The following is a 24049-nucleotide window of genomic DNA, read 5'->3' as shown; positions in this document are numbered from 1 at the left end:
GGGACGAAAAACGCTCTTCACGAAAGTCACAACTGCCGCACGTGACTATGAGCTTCGAACACAGCCCGTACTCTTTCTTGGCCTTTGAAATAGTGACGCTTCTTTCACCGCATTCTGGGCACGCGACAAGTCCAAATAACGAGCGTATCGCCGCCAGATCAACAATAACCAATTGTGTCCAGTTTTCTTTGCCACCATCCTCCAGATCAATATCTAGTAACTCGAACTTGCGTTCGGTCGCGCACTGCGATGCGAGTGATGCCTTCAAGCCCGCTGCATTTCTCGCGCACTCAGCCAACTCGTCTGCCGAATAAAACGCCGTGTCAATCCGGTCTAGGATCCTGCTGGAAGTGCAAAATGACGAACCGACGACACAATCCGATGAGGTGCTGCTGCAAGGCACAGGAGAGTGCACCGCTTCGAACACAAGCGGCCGCGGCTGCGCACCGTCGTCAGAAGGGGCCGCTTCGGCGGCCTCGGGCGAAATCTGCTGCATGTTGTCGGCTGCTTTCTTCTGGCGGGCGTTCCACGGGCGCCTCCGTTTCTTGCCATACGCTTGGTGCGTCTTCTTCTTTAGACAAGCGTCTCCAATCATGCCGGCAAAAGACGGAAAGTCGGTCGCGTAGCACAAGCAGGCACATGCGGGAAGCAGACGAACAACGAGCGCGAACGGGAACCGGCAGCCAAGGAACAATATAAAAAAAAAGCGCGGGCAACGTTGGCCACATGAGCCAATGGGAAGCGAGGAACAGAGGGCTCGCCTGGTGCGCGCGTGCTCCGGCCAATCAGCGGCACGGAAGGGGGCTCCAGAAAAGGGGCGAGGGCAGCCGCTCTGTTTAAGCGACGCCATTTTGAAGTGGCAAAATGCGCACAAAGGAATCAGCTTCAAAACAAGCCCAAGATGGCGGCGATCGACCGACTGCCTCGCCGGCGGCGCGCGTGGGATGTTTGAACGAATTTGACCTGCCATGGATTGTTTTGCGGCTCCCGTGGCGACTTATAATCAATTTTAATCCATTTACTGATCGAATTGAGCGTTCACAATTTGAGGACATGTGTTTATTGGTCTAAAAATTTCAAATATCGCATTTTCTCAAAATAGACTTTTTGGCCATTTTTCACCATTCTAAGACCCGCGTCCCCCCGTAACTGTCTTTTACTTATATATTTGACAGGATGGGCATGCACATTTTACAGAACATGATTACAGCTATCAGTTGTCACATTCCAAATAATAAAGCTAATTGGTTTTTCTATTGAATGCTCTCATTTGCAGCACTGTCAGTACTTTATGTGCATTTTGTATCACCGCGTAGTTCACATAGTTCGCTTTCCCTTCATGTTGCCCTTGCAGAAGTCTCTAAAGGATGCCCTCGAAGAGCCAGAGTACGTCATCTCGGACTTCGCAAAGATGGACCGCCAAGATCAGTTGCACCTGGGCTTTCAAGCACTTCACGCCTTCGAGGCAAAGCACTCCCGGTTACCGCGACCTTGGAACAAGGTACAGAGTCTTCAAATTAGTGGGACCAATATGTCGAAGAAGCGTTCTTTGTACTACTTGCATCTCTCTCTCAGAAAGCCTGAGATTGTTTACTGTGAGCTGTCTGCATTGCCAGTGTTGACTTGCAGGCTATAGGAAAACCAATGACTCACAGAACTCCTTTATTACACTCAAAGCTTGATATTAGAAACCCGGATAACACTATATTGGTTATAACAAAGTAAAGGAAGGATAGTCTTGCAATGGATACCGTATTAGGAATATATATTTATAATGAATATTTGGGTGTCACGAACTTAATTTTGTGTAAGATGTGCAAGTTTGTTATAATGAGGCTCTAATTTTAACTTATAGAGAAAACTGTCCTTGCGTGTCAGTGTTTGCAAGCAAGTTCTTTTATAGAAACAATGCTTTAGTGTTCTGGCAATAGGTATGAGACTGTTCAGCTCAAGCGTTTAGTCAAAACCCACTTAGTCGAGGTGCTTTTTCCTCTCTAAATGGACTGGCACGAGGAATGTTAAGGACAACATATGTCATTCCATCGCAGTTTGCTGGCGGATGTTTTTTGTTTGCTGTATCTTCCCAAGTCCGTGCTTTGGAACACTAAGTGCTATGGATAATAGCAAACTTGGTTGTATGCCTTGTGGACATTCAATCATAAGTTAGTGGGACACAATTTTTTTGTGAAAGCTGCATTTCTGTTTTGTCTGTTCACACAGCTCATAATTCAGTGTTCTACTGTGTAGTAGTTCTTGCTACCCTTAAGATTTTTCTTTTAGATTGAGAGCATCATGTACTAAGAGCAGAATTTCACATTTGAAGTGATGACCAGGTTTGGCAGGTAGCTTTTCATCGTACTCTTCCGGAAACTTTTCGCATATGCCCATTCGCCTTCGGAGAAAGAAGCCTTTCCTCTTCTTAAAGTTACCGTATTTACTCGATTCTACCGCACCCTCGATTGTAACGCGCACCCGGTTTCCACGATGAAGAAAAAAAAGCAAGACATCGGTTGCAACGCGCACCCATTGTTCTCGTTGGCCCGCACGATCACACCACTCGAAAAAACGACTCCTTTCGGGAGCGTCTTCCATTTAGATATGAGGTCCGGGGGAAGCTTGTGCCCATCTGACGTGTAACAGAGCATTGCCGTCACTGTAGTTTTACCGTGGACCGATGTCGGCACGCGAACTTGCTTCGCCCCCTTCTTTTCGACGGTTGTGGTGCCCGGCATGTTGAAATAAAGAGGCATCTGATCGCCATTCCCGATTTGCCCAAGCAGGTAGCCGTTGTTGTGCCGCAAGTTCAGGACGAACCTCTGAAAACTGAAGGTTTTCATCGTACTCCTCCGGAAACTTTTCGCATATGCCCGTTTGCCTTCGGAGGAAAAAGCCTTTCCTCTTCATAAAGGTAGTTATCCAGCACCTGCTCTCTTTAAACTGGCTCCGCATTAGCCCTTTTTCTAAGGCTAACTGCATAGCACGCACTTGGAGCAGTTCCGTCGTCACGGGTCGCTGTGCCGCTCGCTGCTCAAGCATATACTCGCCGAGCAGCTCTTCAATTTGCGGAAACCGACCCTGCTGTGGTCCACTGAAGCCTTTGCGTGAAGTGTGGCAGCTTGGGCTAGTTGGTACAGCATGACGATAGTTATAGCGCGAGAACAAAACGACGACACAGCTCGTGTCTTTCGTGTCCTTCTTGTCTCTGTGTCGTCGTTTTGTTCTCGCGCTATAACTATCGCTTTGCGTGAAGCTTTGCTGTCGACAATCTTCTGCTTTTGTTTTCGCCAGTCCCCTTCACACGTTTCGGGAACTCCGAACGACCACGATGCGGCTCGATTTCCGTCCGTTTCTGCACACGCAATGACTTCTTTTAAAAGCGGCATCGTAATGCACACGAGTTTTTGGAGTACGCCCTTCTACGCCGTCGATGCTAATGCACTACAAGATGAACTCCTCAGCACACGTACGAAGGGCCGCACACGGGAAACACAGAGGCAGAAATGGCCGACGCAACATGTTGACGCACGTGGGGGGTGACCATTTTGGAAATGCCGATAGCAATAGAATGACCTTTTTTTTTTTTTTTTTTTTTCCTTGTACACGATTCTAACGCGCATGCGATTTATGAACTGGCTTAACCGGAAAAAAGGTGCACGTTATATTCGAGGAGTAATTACGGTATGCATCGACTCCTATTGAGTGCCGACAGGGAGCCGTTAATTTTTCGTTGTAGCGAAAATTTTGTTGCAGCGGCATTTAATGTAGCAGATTTCGACTGTAGCACATTTTGTTTTGTTTGTTTGTTCCCCTTTCTTTTTTACTCTATTGCTCTTACTTTTCAGTGGTTCCCGCAGAGTCCTCATATACAGTCGGCGACTGTATAAAAGTTAAACATTTCTCTGCAAGTTACGCCTATTGCCCAATACCCAGCCTCCTCTCTAGCAGGTCATTGCAACTGCCCCGCCCACCCCCTTTCCTCTTGCACATTACCTAGTGAATCCTGCTCATGGTCCCCCTCCCCTTTTCTTTCCCGGTGCAAACTCATTAATTTAGCATGCTTTAAGCCCAATTGGTGGCACGTATGGTTTGCTGAAGTATCGACAGAATTGGTTATGTTTAAATGCACATGCTTGGCATGGGTGGTTGATATCCTCAGGAGGATGCAGCTGAGGTGGTGGCCCTAGCAAAAGAGAAGAATGCCTCTTCAGCCAAACCGCTGGAGAGCCTCGATGAGAAGCTGCTCTCCGGTCTGGCCCACGTCTCCAGTGGCTCACTCTGCCCCATGCAAGCAGTCATTGGAGGCATCGCTGCGCAGGAGATCATGAAGGTGAGGGCAATCTTTTACATCATGATAAAAAAATGATGTTGCACTCCATACATAAAGGAACGTCTTGGCAAGTATTTCTCTAGCCATGGTGAATTAATTTCATTTTCTTATTTTTGTAGCTGGTCCAAATCTTGGCAAATTAGTATGAACTTCTCCAAGACAATCATTGTCATTTACCAGACGTTCGTGCCTGTTGACTTTTGGCTAAGGATTCAACAATGTTAGTTTGTCAAAGATCTCCGAATTTAAGTACCTTGATATCCTTATGACACATAATTTATCATGGTCCAAACATATTGATCTCACATGTAACAAAGCCCTCAAGAGTGTGGGTTATTTACATCTCCGTCTTGCTCCTCAGGAAACCAAACTGCTTACGCACAAAACTCTTATGCACCTTATTTTCAAATATGGTAGTCTGGTATGGAACCCCCATAAGAAATGTGACATCAAAAAGCTCGAATCTGTTCAAAAAAGATAGGGATTTTTTTCCGACGAATTTCCTTCTCCAGATAGGTCTCGCTACACTTGTGAAGCGTCGCCATGTTGAACGCCTAAAATTTCTGCACAATTTAATCGATTGTTCTCGCTTCAACACTACATTCATGGCTTATGTTTTCTAGATCTTTGTCTATGAGGAGTGACTATGCCCTGAAAAGGAGACACTGGTATCAAAGGCCGAAAAATTGATTTTTTGAAGTGTTTCTTTTAATAATGATAGGGTCTGAAGAAGGTGTCCCGAAAATGCTATTGCCCTGTAATGCATATTTGTCGAGTAATTTGGCCTCAGTCATATTCGACGCCGCGGTGCCTGAGAACCACGCCAAGTGGCGCAGCCATTTTGGTCTCATTTGCAAGCCGTATTCTTCTTTTGTCTGTTCCTAGCAGAACGCTTTTTTTCCAGCAACAATGCAGCTATCGCGAATAAAGAAAAACCAAATACTCGCACATCATTAGAGCGTTACTATTATAATGTGGGGCAGTTCCTGGTTCACTGTTGGATGTCAAAGGATTCGTCTGCTGAACAGCGGTGCGCAATCCGCCATTTTGTGACGAGGCCTAAGCGACAGCTGTGCAATTATCGGAAGTTCTATACTGCTCATGCGTTTTGAAAAAAAAAAAGCGAAAACGATGTCTGAGAGCATGCATCATAGGTGAAACCCTCTGCCGCCGAGAACACGGAAAAAGCTGGCTGTGCCAATGCTATGATGAAGGCGACTCCCGCGATCACGGACGTGGTAGCCGGGGCCAACAATCATACGCGAGACCTGCGCATCAGCACTCCCCTGGTTTCTGACGCTGAAAAAGTGGCCCTTACTTGTTGTGTGAGTGACATTCAAAGAGACCTTTCGTCGACGTCAGCCTTACAACGCAAGTGGTCTGTTTTTCGACTCTGAAGGGACCGCGACCAGTGGAACGCCATTCACCATCGTAAGTTTAGCGATAATGAACTGCTTCAGTGTATGAAGTGCGGTGTGTGTGGCGGGCCTGGCAGCATTTCTGAAAAGAATATGGCATTGCCAAGAAACTTGTGCTTACGTATGATGAGGGCGGGGAACTGAAATTTGTATGGAGCTCGCAGAGAGCAGGAGGGATGCGGCGCGCGGCCTATTCCGAGATCAACATGCTCGTGGTTCTCGCGGCACAGCAAACAGACAAACTGCGTTGAATTGCATTTTTTTTTTTTTCACTGTTTCACAGAGATGCAAAGACGTATGAAGATTACATGAAAGTGGGAATGATTCCTGCCTCGTAGAAAGCTGCTGCGCACGTTACTGACAACTGCGCGAGCACCGTGAAAACGCTGTATGCATGGAAGCATCTGGCCTGCAATGAAAAGAAAGCGCACGAAGAATGATGACAATTACACCCCTGGTGGCTTCTAGCATCATTACTGCAGTGATTTACACCATTGCCTGTTGAATATACATGCTCACCGTCTCCCTAAACTTCTAGTTTTTTCAAAACATTTTTCATAGTGTTCAAAGCCATTGCCCACAGTATCTTTTGATCTAGTAGTTGGATTTTGATAATTTTTGCAGCATTGGAAAGCTTGTACATTGATGAGTGCAACAAGACCAAAAAGTTATGAGGATCTCATTGAGAACAGTGATTTAATTGGTGGTATAATTAAGCAATGGTTTCAGATTTCTGACTAGTCCACTTGTTGAGGTCATAACTCTTGAACCAATGAAGCTAAAAATCGGGGATGGTTTGCTTGCACTCCCTGTTCTTTACAGAACACTGTCATATCTAACTTGCAGCAATCCTCTATGAGAAAGCAGACTAAACAGTGGGCAGAATGTAAGTTTGTGAGACAGTCAATACTTTAGAACCTGGTAGTGACAGCTGAACACTAAGTGCATATTTGTTTTCAGCTGTGAGAAATGCATATTAACGAGAATTTCGGCTGTAAATACCCGAAATTAAAAAAATAAACATTTTAAGACCAGTGTCTCCCCTTAACATTGCAACTTTTTTCATCCACACTGCCATGTTCAAATATAGCTTTTTCCCTTCAACTATGAAAACCTGGAATTTGCTTCCTGGAAGTGTATGTTCTCTACTATTTCAAGAATTTTTTTTTTTCCCACTTTTGCAATTGAGGCTGCAGTTTGTAAAAATAAATTATAAATTTCCTGCTGTACCCAAAAAAAAAGCACTTTAGCTGCATGACAACTCATAATAAGCAGGAAAATAAGAAAAAAATATCGGCAATGGTGCTCGCTGGATTTTTGCCACATCCTCTACAATATCTAGTTTTGACAGCATCTGTACAACGTACCTGCATAATTCTTTTAGTAAAGGTTCATTGTATTGTGTTTGAGGAAACCAGGCAAATAATCATTGTCGAAAAACATTAACCATTGCAATGTAGTCAAAAAACATAAAGGGGGGGGGGGGGGCATTGACTAGCATAAGTATTTCAGCGTGAAATTGAAAAGGTCCATGTCCTACCTTTGTTGTCTCTTTTAGTGGTTCGCTCAGAGATGTATTGTTTATTATTTACGGTAGTCAAAGTATGTACTTGAATGCGACAATGTTTCTTTTTTCTGCGTTTTTGCTGCTTAACGGGGCAGACTGGTTTTTGGGATCAAAAAGTGGCAAAAAACTCATTTTTTAAAATTGCCATATTTCGTTTCTTCAAGTATTTTTCTATCTGCAAATTTTCACACACCAGGAAGTGGTAATTTTTTTTGTATGTCATTCTAGCTGTCCAGATTTTTGTTGCTGTTAACATGCAGAACCTGCAGGGGGGGGGGGGGGGGGAATTTATGAGCACCTTTTATGAGGATTGCAGAACATGCACACCATGATTGTTGCTTTTTGAAGAAGCTGTGTGTTTTCAGTTTTTTTTTTTTCATTTTGCTCAAAAAAGTAAATTTACGACTGTTCAATTTTGAGGCCTCAATATCTCTGCAGCTGGGACAGGTACAATTCTTTCTGCAATATAAATCTGTATGTGTGTAGAATGCAAGTATGAGAGCAGAATTTAGAGCACAAGCCTTTTAATTACTCAAAATAACCAAGAAAGGCCTAAAAGGAAAAAACTTTTGCATACAATAAATCAGTAGTCATTAATCTATATTGGCATATCTTAAAACACTTTTAATTAAGCACTTTGTTTTCTATGGTGCCCTTAAGCAATAGGGGTGAACTAAAGTTATCTCAGGAACAAGATGAGTGACAGGAAAACTAATTAAATGTTTGAAATCAGCAGAAAAAAAACTGAATAATCCTGTGCAGTGCGATCACTGAAGAAATAAACAAAAAAATGTCTAAGACCAGTCTGCCCACTTAAAGTTGACTCTTGTTACAATCTGATATCGAAACACTTTCTTCCTTTTTTTTTTTTTTTGTCCTTTTTAGATGTTATGAAAAGTGACCCTTTGCTTTAGTCGTCGCATTACAGTTGCGTAAATAGGGTATAACACTTTTTTTGTGTGTGTGTGTTTAGGCATGCAGTGGAAAGTTCAACCCGATCCAGCAGTGGTTCTACTTTGATGCACTGGAGTGCCTGCCGCAGTCGGGGACGGTTTCAGAAGAGAGTGCCACTTCGCTGGTGAGTCTCTTCAGTTATAATTAAACTCCCCTTTTAAAAGACGTGGAAGACTGTTGTCGGCAAATGGGCACATTTCTTTGCAGGCGAACAGCCGGTACGGTGCGCAGGCTTGCGTTTTCGGGGCTGAGGTGCAGCAGAAGCTGGGAGCCCAGAAATACTTCCTGGTGAGAGCTCAGTTTCTCTACACCATTCGTTAAACTTTTACCTATTGCGGTAGTCGTAAATGCACAAGGGCTCTCCTGTAGGTTCCAAGATCAAATTTCTGCTATGGTTGCCACATTTCTGTGGAAGCTGAATGCTGAGGGCGCGTGGTGCTTGTGGAGAATTCTAGGCAGTCACTATTTCTGGAGCATTTCCCTTAGTCATTTCACGGTGTTCGACATGAAACAGCTGGAATTAATATTCTTAAGCTTCTTACGATCCACACAGTCGAACTTAAGTATTGGAGTTGGTCACCAGACTGCCATTTTCTCCCCGCCTTTTCTTGAGGAATGACTCCATCAGTAGTGTTCACAGCGCTGGACATCAGACACGTATGTTTTGAAAAGACGAGAAAGCACTGTATTATGACGGGCATCGTGATGGCTATTTGAAGGGAAAAGGTCATGTAACTGTCCCAGTACAGTTTCTGGATTTTTCGCCCAATGTTATTTTTATTGAGCAAACCACAACCAATGCAGGTTGGTGCTGGTGCCATCGGCTGCGAGCTCCTCAAGAACTTCGCCATGATGGGCTTGGGAGCCGAAGATGGTTGCATCTACATCACGGACATGGATGTCATTGAGCGGTCAAATCTCAACAGGCAGTTCTTGTTTCGGCCATGGGATGTCGGCGTGAGTGCTTTTTGTTTTTTGTACATTGTGGGCCTCTTTTGTATTGGCTTTTATTAGGCTTTATCGTATCAAAGCTTGAAACTAGGTCATTAAGTGCATCCTGTATACAGGCTCGTGGTAGTGTATCGCCTGCGCTTCAGTAACACGAAGTGTGCGTATGCATGGCTTCATTGTTACAGCTGTCTATTCGCAATACAGTAGACACTTGATAATTCATTCAACCCTGAAATTTTCGTTTGGCCCACTGATTCTGAGGGCATGTGCCTCTGAAGTAGGTGAGTAAATACTCATTGCATTGCACGTTCACATGAAATTTGCAGATTTGTGTGTGTCTGCATTTTTCACAAATGACTCTGGAGCATGATTGCACCAGTGGTTTTCGCACATATTGTGCACAATTTTTTACGCAGCTTCTTTAGATGGGGCATGTGCAGAGTCCTCTACATTTAAGGTGAACAGCTAATTAGTATTAGGCCTCGTAGAAGCTTGATTTTGATGCACGATTTGGAAAATTACTATTGAGTTTATGGACAGTAATTGATGTCGTTTGAAGAATTTTCTTTAGGGGTGTAAAATGAACATTCTGGCTTTGCTGGCTTGAACATGAAGAGGTCTTCACCTCAGATGTGGTTGAACCATTAGTCAAGAGTGAGTTGGTCAAAGATGCTCCAGCCAATAACTTTTTTTTTCTATATTAGTCTTGCATAATCCCAACGTATCTCGGGTAATTACAATACAGCAAGCGCTATGGAGCTTTTCTACACCCTCAAGTGAGGGGAAGATCTGAGCAACCATGGGATTGCTCATCGGATAAAGGTCCCGCAAGCGATATATAGAGTTTACCAGTAGTGCAGCCTTCGCTGACTGGATGTATTTCACAGCTTCGTGGGTGTGAAATTCCTTTAAGATTCTCTCGTACAGTTTTACACGCAGGTGTCCTTGCTTTGCCTTCATGCTTCTTGACAGCACCTTCTCTCTCTCCTTTTTCGGTTTGCACAGCGTATGAAGGCTGGCACAGCTGCAGGTGCTGTGAAGAAGATGAACCCTGACGTCAAGATTGTCGCACACGAAAACAGGGTTGGCGCGGACACCGAGCACGTTTACACGGACGACTTCTTTGAGGCCCTGGATGGTGTGGCCAATGCATTGGACAATGTGGACACACGTGAGTGTTGCCTTTTGCATTGCAGGGACACAACTGCAGTGAGGTCTGCACTCTGAGTACCGTATTTGCTCGCATAATCCTCTCACTTTTTTTGGCAGAAAACCGATGCAAGTGGGGGGGGTGCGATAATTACGCTGGGAAAACTTTCCACGAAAACGTTCAGAGCAAAAAAGTGACTGCAAATCGGGATTCTCACGCCAGCAACTAACAGCAAGCTTTGAGAAGTGCTAATTAAAACTTACCTCAACAATATAAAAGAACAGGTTCAACACAAGGCAAGATTTGAGACACAAAAGGTCCAAGCAAATAGTGGAGAATTGAAATATTGTACGCTAAGCTTGTGGGCGTAGCGGTAGCGTTAGTCGCTCAACCGGAGCCCACAAAAGGTAAGTGTAGAACCTCTGTATAGGGCTTATGGCCATGCAACAGAATCGTCCGCAGTTGCCTTCTGACGAAATACCGTAATTACTCGAATCTAACGCGCACCTTTTTTTCGGTTAAGCGAGTTCATAAATCGCATGCGCGTTAGAATCGAGTACGAACAAAAAAATTACGGTCAATCTATTGCCATCGCAAATCCAAAATGGCCGCCCCCTACGTGCGTCGGCTATTTCTGCCTATGTGTTTACCATGTGCGGCACTTCGTACGTGTGCTGAGGAGTTCGTCATCTAGTAGTGCATTAGCATCGACGACGTGGAAGGGCCGACTACAAAAACTCGAGTGCACCACGATGCTGCTTTTAAAAGAAAAGTCATCGCGTGTGCAGAAACGGACGGAAATCGGGCCGCATCGCGGTCCTTCTCGAAATGTGCGTGCGGGACCGGCGGAAACAAAAGCAGAAGATTGTCGACAGCAAAGCTTCACGCAAAGGCTTCAGTGAACCACAGCAGGGTTGGTTTCCGCAAATTGAAGAGCTGCTCCGCAAGTATGTGCTTGAGGAGCGAGCGGCACAGCGGCCCATGACGACAGAACTGCTCCAAATGCGGGCTATGCAATTAGTCTTAGAAAAAAGTCTAATGCGGAGCCTGTTTAAAGCGAGCAGGTGCTAGCTAATTAACTATATGAAGAGGAAAGGCTCTTCCCTCCGAAGGGGAACATGCATATGCGAAAGCTTTTGCGGAGAAGTACGATGAAAAGCTTTACAGTTTTCAGAGGTTCGTCCTAAACTTGCGGCGCAACAACGGTTACCTGCTTGGGCAAATCTGGAATGCCGATCAGACGCCTCTTTACTTCGACATGCCTGGCACCACAACTGTCGAGAAGGGGGCGAAGCAAGTTCGCGTGCTGACATCGGTCCACGGTAAAACTACAGTGACGGCAATGCTCTGTTACACGTCAGATGGGCACAAGCTTCGCCCGTACCTCATATTTAAATGGAAGACAATCCCGAAAGGAATCGTTTTTTCGAGTGGTGTGATCGTGCGGGCCAGCAAAAAAAAATGGGTGCGCGTTGCAATCGATGTCTTACGTTTTTTTTTTTTTTTTTCGCGGTGGAAATCGGGTGCGCGTTACAATCGAGGGCGCGGTAGAATCGAGTAAATACGGTAGTTTACCATCAATCCCAGTCATAAGCATACGGAAGGTCCGTGTCCTGGTGTCTTTCATCTGCGGGCACCAGCAGTTAACACAAAACTCGTCGACTCTAAAGGGCCTACCGGCGGCCCTGTTGCCATTGTTTAGTGCATGCTCAATCACTTTCAACTTGTTATTCTCCCCGCAGCAGCTTGTTATTCTCCCCGCGGCTTGTTATTCATCCCGCAGCAGTGCATTTATGCTGCAGTTAGTTCAGGGATGGCCAGTGATATACAGCAGGGAACTGATTTTTTAAGACTGTTTATAAGAAATGTTTTGGAAGTTTCTTTTTTTTTAATCAGAGTTGCATAAATATCGAAGAGCAAGATTTTGGATGAAATATTGAATTGTATAAGGCAACAAGGGAACCCATATGTAAAGGGGGGTCTGAATGAATAGATCTTTAAAATTCGGTGCAAGGAAATTGGTTGCATATTCTCGAAAGTTTGCTTTTGCGGGGTATCTGTAACTGCTACTTTAAAGTCATGTGCCAATTACCGTATTTACTCACGTAATGAATCCACTCGCATAATGAATCTACCCCCTACCTTAGTCCTTGAAAAAGAAAAATTGTTTTTGAATGTATTTGCATTTCATCAGCAGTGCCATTGACAATCAAAGCAACGTAAACCATGGCATTATGTCACAAAATAGCAATGCAATAAAAGTTAACATATTTTAACAACTGTGCTCTACAGTTGCGAGCATGGACATCGATCGAATTTTAAAAGTCGTGCCATACGCTGCAGAGCGCCATCTGTCAAGCGCAAAAGAAACCGTCAGCTTATAGTACCACGCAAGCACGGCTGTGGAAAAGCGAAGTAAAAATTAAGTGGAACCTCACCAATGGTGCTACAGGAACCTGAGACGGGCATGCGCAGCTATCGGACGCTGCGGTTTTTTTTTACAATCAACCAGTACACTAGCAAAATGGCCGGTCAGGTTGGTTGACCATGCGCGTTAGGTTGTACAAGCGCTATCTGCACAGCCGTGCCACACGTGCTGGAACATGCAGCACAGCTGTGCGGAGAGTGCATACAGTACTCTTTTACGGCCTCTGCTTGTGTGCGGCAGGTGTCTTGGCACGTGTGGCGCAACTGTACTAATAGTGCGTGTACAGCTTATGGCTACAAAAAAAGGTACGTTGCGTATTTCGCAGGCCGCAACAAGGCCAGTTTTTCTTTGTGAAGAGCGAAGCCCTCAAATAGAAGCTCTCTGCTGACCTGCAGGTCGCGAGATCGAATACCCGCTGCGGCAGCTGCATTTCTGATGGAGGTGGAAATGTCGTAGTCCTGTGTGCTCAGATCTGGGTGCACGTTAAACAACCCCAGGTGGTCGAAATTTCCGGAGCTCTCCACTACGGTGTCTCTCATAATCATATAGTGGTTTGGGACGTTAAACCACACATAATCAATTGAATAGAGGCTCCATAGTCCTGTCCCTGAATTGAAAACCAGCAGTAGTTGGACAGAGTTTTTGAATACTGTGAATGGAAATTTTTGCTGGTATGACACTTTCGATTTTTTGCACCCAAATAATGAACCCTCCCCCCTAATTGGCCTCAACGCGAGTAAATGCGGGTATCTATTCCTGTAAAATGTCACTTCTAATAAGTGCATGGCCTTTCAATTCAGCTTACCTGCAGTGCTAAGGCTTCAAAAATGTTCTGTAAAATATCAGTTCTTCTGTGAAGCCAGGAAAACTATATTTCTAATATTGAGAGTTTTTAATGGTTCCAGTTCAACATAGGTGCATGGCGTGCTTCGTTGCAATCTTGTTTATTATTACTTCCATGAGGACTTTGAGATAAGCAAGTTTTGTTGCAAAGAAATATTGTGTGTTGACAATTTACTTGAGTGTTTAGTGAAAAACCCACTTAGTAGAAGTGCTTTTTCCTCTATCATTGGACTGGCACTGGAAACAGTGGGGAGAATATACGAGAGTCCATCGCATTTGCTGGTGGTTGCTTGTTTGTTTGCATCTGCCCAAGCCCGTGCTTTGGAACACTAAATCCTGCATGTGCTCCCAAAATATTTTTGCTAAACTGTAGAACCCCTTTATATCAGAGACATGCACCGAGGGAGCAGTTCTTGTCCTTTAAATGAGTCATCTGTAAGGAGGTTACATTTTCATTTTCTGGTTTGTGTGAATGAAGCTTGTTTGTCTATTTGTGCATCATATTTTGTGAGATACTGTATAGCACAGCTATGTGATGCATACCGTATATACTCGTGTAAGGGCCGCACTTTTTTTTCGAAAATTTTGCTAGGTGCGGCCCTTACACGAATCAGGCCGATTTAGTACAGGCAGTACAGGCCAAAGGTCTGTACTGTTTATGCAACAGTAGCAGAGTGCAAGAGTCACAAATGACATGCCAGAAATGTTTTTATTCGGATTCCATTTCGCTGTCCTCGTTCTCGGAGGAGCTCGCCTCGGCGTCCGCGTCTTCCCAGAGACGGTCATCTTCGGTGCCGTTCATGGAGTTCGAAATTCCCGTTACCTTGAAGCTTTTAGCAACTACTTCTACTGACATGGCACGCCACGCATTCAAAATCCATTCACACACCTGTTGGAGCGACGCCCGCTTCAGCCGTCCTGTAGGGGTCTTCTCGTGGACGCCTCCAGCCATCCATTCAGAGTAACATCGGCGAAATTCCACTTTGAATGGTCTGTTGACGCATACGTCGAGCGGCTGCAGCACACTCGTCAGGCCACCGGGAATGACGGCCAAGTCCGTACGAGTTGCGGCAACTCGGTTCTTGACGCGGTCGGTCAAGTGGCCCCTAAAGCTGTCCAAAACAAGGAGGGCTTTCCGTTGTAACAGCCCTCCAGGTCTGTTTGCCCAGACGGTCTTAATCCAGTCAACGACCAGTTCCTCGGACATCCAGCCCTTCTCTTGCGCACGTACGACGATTCCCTGAGGGAACTTCTCTTTTGGGAGAGTCTTCCTTTTAAATACGACGTACGGCGGAAGCCTCCTGCCGTCTGCCGTGATGCACAACATCACAGTGCACCTTTGGCGTTCTGCACCAGTCGTGCGCACAGACACACTTTTCGCACCTTTTAAATCCACTGTGGTGCTTTCCGGTGCATCGAACCACACAGGTGTCTGGTCCGCATTCCCAATTTGGGACAGGTCGTATTCATGCTCCCTCCTGAGAGCATTCACGAAGCGATGAAACTTAATGACGTGGTCTTCGTACTCGCGCGGCAGTTTTTGGCAAATCGTCGTTCGGCGCCGAATAGAAAGCTGGTTACGGTTCATAAACCGCGTAGCCCAGCCCCGACTTGCCTTGAATTGTGCCGGGGGTATTTCCATGTGGCGAGCGATGCTGAGGGCTTTGACGCGTATCATGTCAGTCGATACGGCGTAGCCGTCCCTTCGTGTGTCGACGACGTAGTTGACGAGCTCGCTTTCGAGTTGCGGGTACTTGCACTTTTTCCCGCGAAACGCCTTTCGGCTCCTGTTAGTAGCGGCGAGGGCATCTTTCTGATTCATCCAGTAACGCACGCGCTTCTCATCGACGTCGTACTTTCGTCCAGCTTCCCGCTTCCCGTGCTCCTCGGCATAGTCAATCACTTGCAGCTTAAATGCTGCAGTGAATGATCTCAGATGCCGGCCCATCGTCCGTCACGTGCGCTGGCTTCTGCAGGGTTCACTACAACCAACAAAGTGACACCGACGACACCGATCTGAAGTCGCGCTGCCAACGTATCGACACGATGCTAGGAACGATGCCAACAAAGAGGCCGCACAAGGCAAATATGGCGGCGCGCTGTCAACAGCGTGGTCGGCGCGTCGGCGGAAGTAGAATAAAAGCGGAAAAGCGTGCAGCGCCATCTGGCTGTAAATGAACTAACTACACTTTTCTGGCGGGACATTTTGAACTTTTGTTTTTTTTTTTTTTCGAAATATCCGCTTTCAAAGTTGGGGTGCGGCCCTTACACGAGGGCGGCCCTTACACGAGTATATACGGTAGTTGATTTCAATCACCGAGGTTCTCCGGTATTCCTATATTCATTTGGAATAGCTTGGTATTTCATACAATTTGCTAAGCTCTTTTACTTGTCTATAATATTTCAAGTTTCGAATATTTGCGCACCTGTGATTTTGAACTTTGTTTCAACTTGCTACCATTGGCGCCGAATGGAGCGAAGTTCATCATGTTGGGCTTAGCAACAGAGACTCTTTAGCATGCTGCGGGCAACTGTGCACTTGTCCACTGCAGGATTGTTTTTGTTATGGTGCTCAGCTGCTGACTGAAGGGTTGTGGGTTTGATCCTGGTCGTGGCAGTTGCATTTCAATGGGTTCAGAATGCAAGAGGCGTGTGTACTGCACAGTGTTGATGCATATTTAAGGGGGGGCGCGGCAAGTAAAGTGCCGATTTTGGTCAAAATGTGCGATTTTCTGATTTATTTTTTTTCGTAATCTTCAGACCTTCAACTTCCTTGTTCTAAAATATTACAGCGAAACGTGCGCTGCAAATCCCGCAAATAGTGTTTTTGCCGAGGCCAGTCGCCGAAAAGTGCGAAAAAAAAGCCCCTGAAACGGTGTTGTTCACGCCGCACAAACGCGCCAAGTTGTTGACTGTGGGCCGCCATTTTGGTAGCTTTGGAAAGAGGAGAAAGCCGGCTTCCCGATGGTCGCGGTCTCGTATTTCGCCGAGTGAAAATAAAAGCGCGAAGAGCAAGTAAAAAAACGAAAACGAAGAACGGCAATTGGCTGCGCGGGTCACGTGGTAGCAGGCGCGACCTCTTACTGGTCAAAGCTGCGCCGCGCACCTTGGCAACCTTGGAAGCGCGAGCGCATCTGCGGCCGCCGTGTCGAGAATCATCCGGCGTGCGCTTCGTTTTTTGCCAGTTTGCTGTTTTTGTGATAGTTCGCGTGCTTTTTTTACCAAGCTTTGTTTACATCGGTGGTCTCTTCTGAGTGCTTGCTCATACTGCGGTGCTATGTTGTCGCAAAAAAAGTTCCGGAGCGTCCACAAGTACGGCAAGCGTCGGAAAGCTTGGAACAAAGGGCAGACGACTGCGGCTGCCGTCCCAGTCGCAGTTCCGGACGGAGCATGCTCTTCAAGCGTCACGGAGCCTCTACTCAGACCCTTCGCTGATTGTTGTGAGGCCGAGAGTGTGGAAGGTGCCACATCGTCGTATGTCAGACCGCCGGATGCCGTCGACCGTGACGGACGCTCTCGCGAACCCGATTGCGGTGGCACCGCGTCGGCAGCCGTTGCAACTCCGGGCGTGCGCGCGTCGAACATTCTATCGCGAGTTTCGGCCCAGATTCCGAGCAGTGAAGAAATCGCGCAGCGGGCGCAGACAAGGCGGGATGTTTTGGATGCCGTAGCATCGAAGTCCGCTTCCAAGCGGAAGCTCGAGCTTCTGAACGAAGGCTGCGACGAAAATGACGGCGGTAAGGACTCCACATTCTTCATTGTAAATAAGAAGATGCTGAACGGTCTGCTTTCGTCAGTAAAGTGCAACAAGTGCGACGAAGGGTCGATACGCCTCGAGACTACGCACTGCCTTGGACTCGCGGCGAGGATGGGACTTTTTTGTGACAATTGTGGCATAGTAAACAGTGCGTGGTCGTCCCCGAGGTGCTCCGGGCAACAAAAAACGAACCCCTTTGAGGTAAACGTGCGTGCTTTGAGGGCTGTGCAGTCAGTTGGCAGAAAACAATCTGCCATAAATGACATTTTTTCTGCGATGGACATTTCGCATCGAGCACTGCACCACAAGTCCTACCAGAGACTGCAAAGGAAGTACAGCCACCCTGCCACCACATCAGCTGCCACCCGCATTGAAGCAGAAAGTGCACAGAAGGTGCATGACATCTACAAGGACCTAGGAGGAGTGCCAGGCAACATTGACGTCATTTACGACGGCACGTGGATGACGAGGGGGCACAGAAGTCATATTGGCGTGGGCTGTGTAATCGAGCTGTACTCAGGCTTGGTCTTGGACCACTGTGTCCTGTCCAACTACTGCCAAGGCTGTGCTGTTGGCCTTAAGCCTGGTGACGACAACTATGAGGAGTGGCTTGAGAAACACAAGCCACAGTGCCAAAAGAACACCGATGCTAATGCAGGCCAAATGGAAGTAGAAGCAGCTAGGATCATGTTTGAAAGATCGTTTACCAAGTACAAGCTTCGATACATCAATGTGCTCTGCGACGGTGACAGCCGTACGTACCTTGCCCTCACGCAAGACAAGGTGTATGGCTACATGGTGATTAAGAAACAGGAGTGTGTGAACCATGTGAAAAAAAGAATGGGCACTTCCTTGCGCAACCTTCTTGATGAGCACAAATCCAAAGGCCGAGGACTGAGCATGGGTGGCAAAGGCCGGCTGACGCAGGGCCTGATAAAGAAGTTGACGAATTATTATGGCTGGGCCATTAAGAGCCACCCCAACGATGTTCCTGGCATGGAGAGGGCCATCATGGCCACTTATTACCATGTAACATCCACAGACCAGGATCCACACCACGACCTGTGCCCAAGTGGGACTGACTCCTGGTGCCCGCACAATCGGGCATTGGCCAAGGGAGAGCCGCTGCCGCCTCACAAACATAAACTGCCCCCTCACGTGCGAGTGGCACTGCTGCCAATCTACAAGCGCCTCTCGAACAAAGAGCTCCTTGAAAGGTGTGCGCAGGGAAAAACCCAGAACGCTGTGGAGAGTATGAACAGCCTCATTTGGTCACTCCAGTCCAAGAGCCAGTTCGCGTCCCTTCGAAGTGTGGAAAGTGCAGTTGCAGATGCAGTCTGCCGTTTCAATGGTGGCTGCAAGAGTGCGCTGCAAGAGATCACTGCTCAACTGGGCTTCAATCCAGGAGACTGCTCTTTGCGGCGAGCAGCCGAAAAGGATGCCAAAAGGGTAAAGAGGGCTCAAAAGGCGCATTGTTCCACGACAAAGAAGCGCAAAACTGGGTTGCGCTCTACGGAGGCCAAGGCCACAGCATCTCAGGATTACTGCCCAGGAGGATTCTGAGTGTTTTAGGCATGTTGTGAACTTCCAAACAAGAATGAACTTTCAAAGTCAGTTTTCTCAACTCTTGGTTTTCGCCTATGTGCCTTCGCTAGAACATCAGTCATTTTCTAACAAAGACTGATAGAGTCGTTCCGTTTTTTGCACTAGGCTCAGGAGGCCTTTAGCAGTGCAATAAAGCTTTATCTCTCTTCTTACTCATCATTTAAAATTTTTAGAACACATTTTATAATTACTGCGATGTGCGCGCAAAACAACATCCATGTTTTGGAAATTTTATTTATGGTTACAAGAACTAGAAAAATCAACTAATAGCTTCTTTGCACAAGTTGATGCTTTGGGAACATAATAATATGAAAAAATAATTTCATTTAGCAATAATTATCTCTTTAAGTGTGAAGAGCATTAATTAGTATAATTATGCTTGTAACTCAAAAAGTACAAGAGGTATTTGAAAACGGTTTTCATATTTGGAATCCTCACAATCATCCACATACACACACCAAATTTCATCACAAACAGTACATTAATAAAAAAATTAGTTTTACTTGCCACGTCCCCCCTTAAGAGCACCAAGTGGTCGAATTCTGAGCCCTTCACTAAGCATGCCTCGTAATCATGTGCTCAGGTTTATTTCCTTAGCAGTTGAAGGGCAAAGATATGATCAATTGTGCATAATTTATGAAGTACTAGCTGGTTGCATTGTTGCAGGCAAGCGTATTCCTAAGGTGGTAGTTAGGAGCAATGCTTTTGATAGGGGAATTTTTTCGGCTGTAATGTAACAGTGCTCTGCATCCACTACTTTTAGGTGTTCTTCAATGCAGTGTTGACCAGTTTTAATGGCCGAGAAAATTCCTGCTTATTGCTCGGACTGTCCGATAGGAATAGGCGGGCCACTTGTAAGGTCTGAGGCAATACTCTCGGAGCGAATGGACACAGCAGACTCTATTGAATAAATAACTGAATAAATAAATGAATAAATAACTTGTGATCAGCATGCTAAACACAACCTCACAATATTTCAATGCACTCAAACAAAACACACTTACGCGAAGGTGGCATCACCAATGCTAGACTCTCCACGAGCATAGTTTCCTAAATATACACTAGAGGGAACTCTGGCGCTAGTGTCTATGGAAGCTGTAACGCACGGCGCTTCAGTGAGCATGGGAATGATGGTTAGTACACAGATTTGTCTAATTTTCTTACTTCTGGCTCCGTGTGTGTTTGTGCGGCCTGGAGCCGTTTCCTCTCTAAACAAAAATCGGCAAATGTTCAGCGGTTGTGCTTCACCACCGTATTCTTTTAGGCTTACCTTTACAAATCTGGTCACAGTTTAAAAAGGTTTGTTCTTTTCTTCGAAACAAAAACCGAAGCACAGCAATAAACGAAGCAACAAGTACAATTTGCTGCCTGCAAGTACGAAGCCTAGGCAAATCCGTGTACTACCCATAATTCCCATGGTCACTGAACGATCCAGAGTCCCCTACAGTTAATTTTAGGAAACTCTATGGCCAAGAGGGCCCACAGAAAACGACCAGCGGTGCTATCCACCAATGGTCCCACTGCGGAAGACAACCGTTCACTACAACCACCCAGGTAACTTCACTGCCAGGCATCGCTGCTGGCGCTACCGCGCTTACCATGATGACGATGATGGTGTTAAGGGGGGACATGGGTCTGTGAGATGTCTCCTTTATATTTTAACCGAATATGATGCGAGTTGGTGTGCTTACTCAGTTTGTTCTCCTGATTCTAAAGGTGTAGGTATTTTTTTGTAGCTTCACTAGTTCAATAAATAATCAAGATAACAATCTCTATTGTTCTCAGCCCAATACAAAATAACCACCAGTCAGAAGTTTACAACCGACATAGGGATTAACACTAGAAAGCATAAGACACACACAACATAGAAAGCACTTTTTTGATTGGGTCATTATTTCTTACATTACAGTACACTAAACTTCATAGCTCTGAATGTGACCATGGTGTGGTCACACAAGACTAATTTCAAAAACTTGCATTAAGAGATATTAAAATCTGCTTCCTATGTTGTGTGCTCCAAACATATAGCTTCATTCATTCTGCAAAAAGAATTATTCTGCTATCTGTAGTAGTTTCCGATATATTGCAGGAATTGTCATGCAGGGTGTACAAAATCGCCATTTTGAAAAAATCTAGAAAAACAAATAAGGCTAACACTTTTAATTGTAAAAATGTATGCACGCAGAATTACATCGCCATTAACATATGTATGGATACTAGAAAGCCTAAGGAGTGCAACGCTGCAAGCTGACGGAAAATTGAACAAGTACTTCTCAAATTACAGCACAATAAAGTTCACTGCATGTAATCAGGAACAAAAAAATTTATATTAAAATGGTAAAAAGATGGAGCCGCACATAAAAATCTGCTGTCAGCGTTGTTTTTTGTGCAAATTTAGGTACATTGTGCAAAAATGGCAGCTCTAGCTGTCCTAGGTCCACTTTTACAGAACAATGCTTGGTTTCGGGCTTGCATTTTTCACGCATGTTCACCTCTCAGTAAACGGAGCTCCTGTTAAATGGAACATATTTTCTCTGTCCCTTAAGGTTCCGTTTATTGGGTCTACTTTATTTGTGTTAGGAACAGACACCTTTTCTGCTTGCTTTTCCTGTGCTCTTGATTTGTAATTATGTGTAGTTCTTAATAGTTCTGAAACACGCAATGTGCAGGTATCTACATGGACCGGCGGTGTGTCTACTACCGGAAGCCCCTGCTGGAGTCTGGCACGCTGGGCACAAAGGGCAACGTGCAGGTGGTGATTCCTCACCTGACTGAGTCGTACTCATCATCCCAGGATCCACCTGAAAAGTCCATACCCATCTGCACACTCAAGAACTTCCCAAATGCCATCGAGCACACGCTGCAGGTCAGTGACACCCTTTCTTTGATCATGTCGACAGGGCTATCTGAACGAATCTGAAATTATGGTGCGAGGATCCATTTCCAGAACATGTGGTGATTGTGTAGTGGAGGCTGCTTGGAGTATGTAGCTCATGCGGTGGGGCTGTGCTCCACAATGCACAGCAGGAAGGCTGGGCAAAAAGGCTGACAGCTATTGCCTCTGCAATGTATAACCATGCTTGTGGACGTGGACTACACCTAGCATTTCCATATTTTATAGAAGAGCAAAAAAGGAGAAATCGTTTCTGTAAAAATCTTTGCAGCTCCTATCTCTTCATGGCTTCCCCAAAGAGCTTAAATCTAAATTGTTTTCTGTAGCTAGGGCTATTGAAGCCACAATTTCACTTTTACCGTGGACTGGGAGAACAAACCATTGTGATTTCGTGCGTCCAAGTGTGTTTTTCTGGCACAATATATTGTACTAGGAGTTGATAGTGTTGGCGTCCTATGAAGGCCTGCTTTTAAAATGGTTGTGCTTCTTTTCAGTGGGCTCGTGACGAGTTCGAAGGCTTGTTCAGGCAATGTGCGGAGAATTCTGTCCAGTATTTAAAGTGAGTATGATTCCACTGTGCCTGTCACTTTATTTTGTAAGTGCTTTCTCCTTTTCCAATTTTAATGTCACTCTCAATGCCTTAGAATTAGGTTTGTGGGTGTGGGAGAGAGAAACCTTTGAAAGGAAGTGGGGTGACTAATATTAGTTTCCAACTTTTTTCTACCTCAAATCTCTGCATTTGGTTTTTTGCTACACATTGAAAGTTTATACTATAATTTTTCAATTTTTCACTACTTCAGTACATTAAGAGGGAAGCCTATCATGGAAGGGCAACTTTCGTGTTTGTTGAGATGTCCTAATGAAATTTTCAGAGTAGGCTAATAATAAAGCCTTTTGAATAGCCACAAAATTTCATGCGTTTAGGTTCACTGGTTCCCAAGTTACAGCCATTTATCAGGATACTGTATAACCTCTTTACAACGGATCTGCTTACAAGAGACATTTGGATACTACGTACCAATTTGCAGATTATGTTGATCTCCCTATCTGTACCATTGATAGAGATTCGTTTACAACGGATTGGGGTACAACGGACATTCGGACATGATTGACTGAAATAAGAGGCCATAAAAGTAGTCGGCACTCCTTTACAGCGGACCTTTCACATCGCTTAGCATACTTCCAGGACAAAAGCAATGTGCCTGCGGTGTCAACACAGGTGGCCGCCATTTTGAGACGGCTGTGCTTGGCTTTTGGCTAACGAGGCTTACTACTACTAATAGCTAATGCATTGTACAAATATGGATGCATAATTTTTAATGATTAGTGTTATCAAAGCAAGAAACAGTCTGCCTATTGACTAAAAAAATAACATTAAAGCAATACTTCCTCAGCAATTTCATACTTTTGTTAAATTAAAATAAAAAAAAAAGTTTGTAGGAAGTGCTCGCTTCGTAGTGACCCCTCTCGGAATAGAAGTTACTGTCGGCATGGCGCTGACAGCAGGGGATTTGTTCAACTGGAGCTGTTTTGATGTTTTGTTAGTCCTTTCACAGTGTGATTGAGCCAATAGAGCTGAGCACATCAGCCAATGTCGCACGTCGTAAGCCACTGCAAGCGACGAAGCGTAAGCAGATATCCCTGAAAGACAAGCTTGATATCATTGAGCAAGTTGAAAAGGAAAAAAAGGTGGGCGTCGCCGTGGCGTATGGCTTGTCGAAGCAGACGGTCAACATCATTGTCAATGCCAAAGCGACAATCTTGTCGAATAGAGTATCAGGTGACTTACAACCCAAAAGGTTTCGACTTTGTGAAGCTTCATATTCAGACGTCGAAGAGACCCTGCTGATGTGGCTTCGTGGCGCCAGTTCGCGAAATATTCCCGTGAACAGACTGCGACAGTACCAGCAATCAAAAACATAGGAGATGGCCGACCGGTTTTTGAAAGATCAGTGGAAGTGTGAAAACATAGGCTTCATCTGGCGATGCGCGATGCTCAGAGTAGTGGGGGGACAAAGCAAAGCACGGAGGGGTGCGTAGCAAAAAGCGGTCGGGGAAAGCGGCAGCTAGAGGGGCGCAGAGGCAGGGTCGGCGATTAACAATAAGAATGTATGGGCACTTCGCCAATGCCTGGTCGATGGTCGAAAGTTGTTTCC

The 24049-nt window shown here is 45.5% G+C and overlaps 1 protein-coding gene across 3 annotated transcripts in view; it reads left to right on the top strand.

Moving 5' to 3' along the window:
- Positions 1-24049, top strand: part of LOC119174905 (ubiquitin-like modifier-activating enzyme 1) — an 80320-nt gene that overhangs the window by 19209 nt on the left and 37062 nt on the right. For all 3 annotated transcript variants that reach the window (XM_075894951.1, XM_037426032.2, XM_075894952.1), the window contains exons 9-16: positions 1355-1501; positions 4157-4327; positions 8286-8390; positions 8474-8554; positions 9071-9223; positions 10223-10388; positions 21670-21866; positions 22388-22452. In XM_075894951.1, coding sequence (XP_075751066.1) covers positions 1355-1501; positions 4157-4327; positions 8286-8390; positions 8474-8554; positions 9071-9223; positions 10223-10388; positions 21670-21866; positions 22388-22452 — 1085 coding nt within the window. The remainder of the gene's footprint in view (positions 1-1354; positions 1502-4156; positions 4328-8285; positions 8391-8473; positions 8555-9070; positions 9224-10222; positions 10389-21669; positions 21867-22387; positions 22453-24049) is intronic.

This window comes from Rhipicephalus microplus, chromosome 5 (genome assembly GCF_043290135.1).
Source record: "Rhipicephalus microplus isolate Deutch F79 chromosome 5, USDA_Rmic, whole genome shotgun sequence".
Classification (NCBI taxonomy): domain Eukaryota; kingdom Metazoa; phylum Arthropoda; class Arachnida; order Ixodida; family Ixodidae; genus Rhipicephalus; species Rhipicephalus microplus.
Note: the sequence above shows the minus strand (reverse complement) of the source record. Positions and strands in the feature narration are given on the sequence as shown.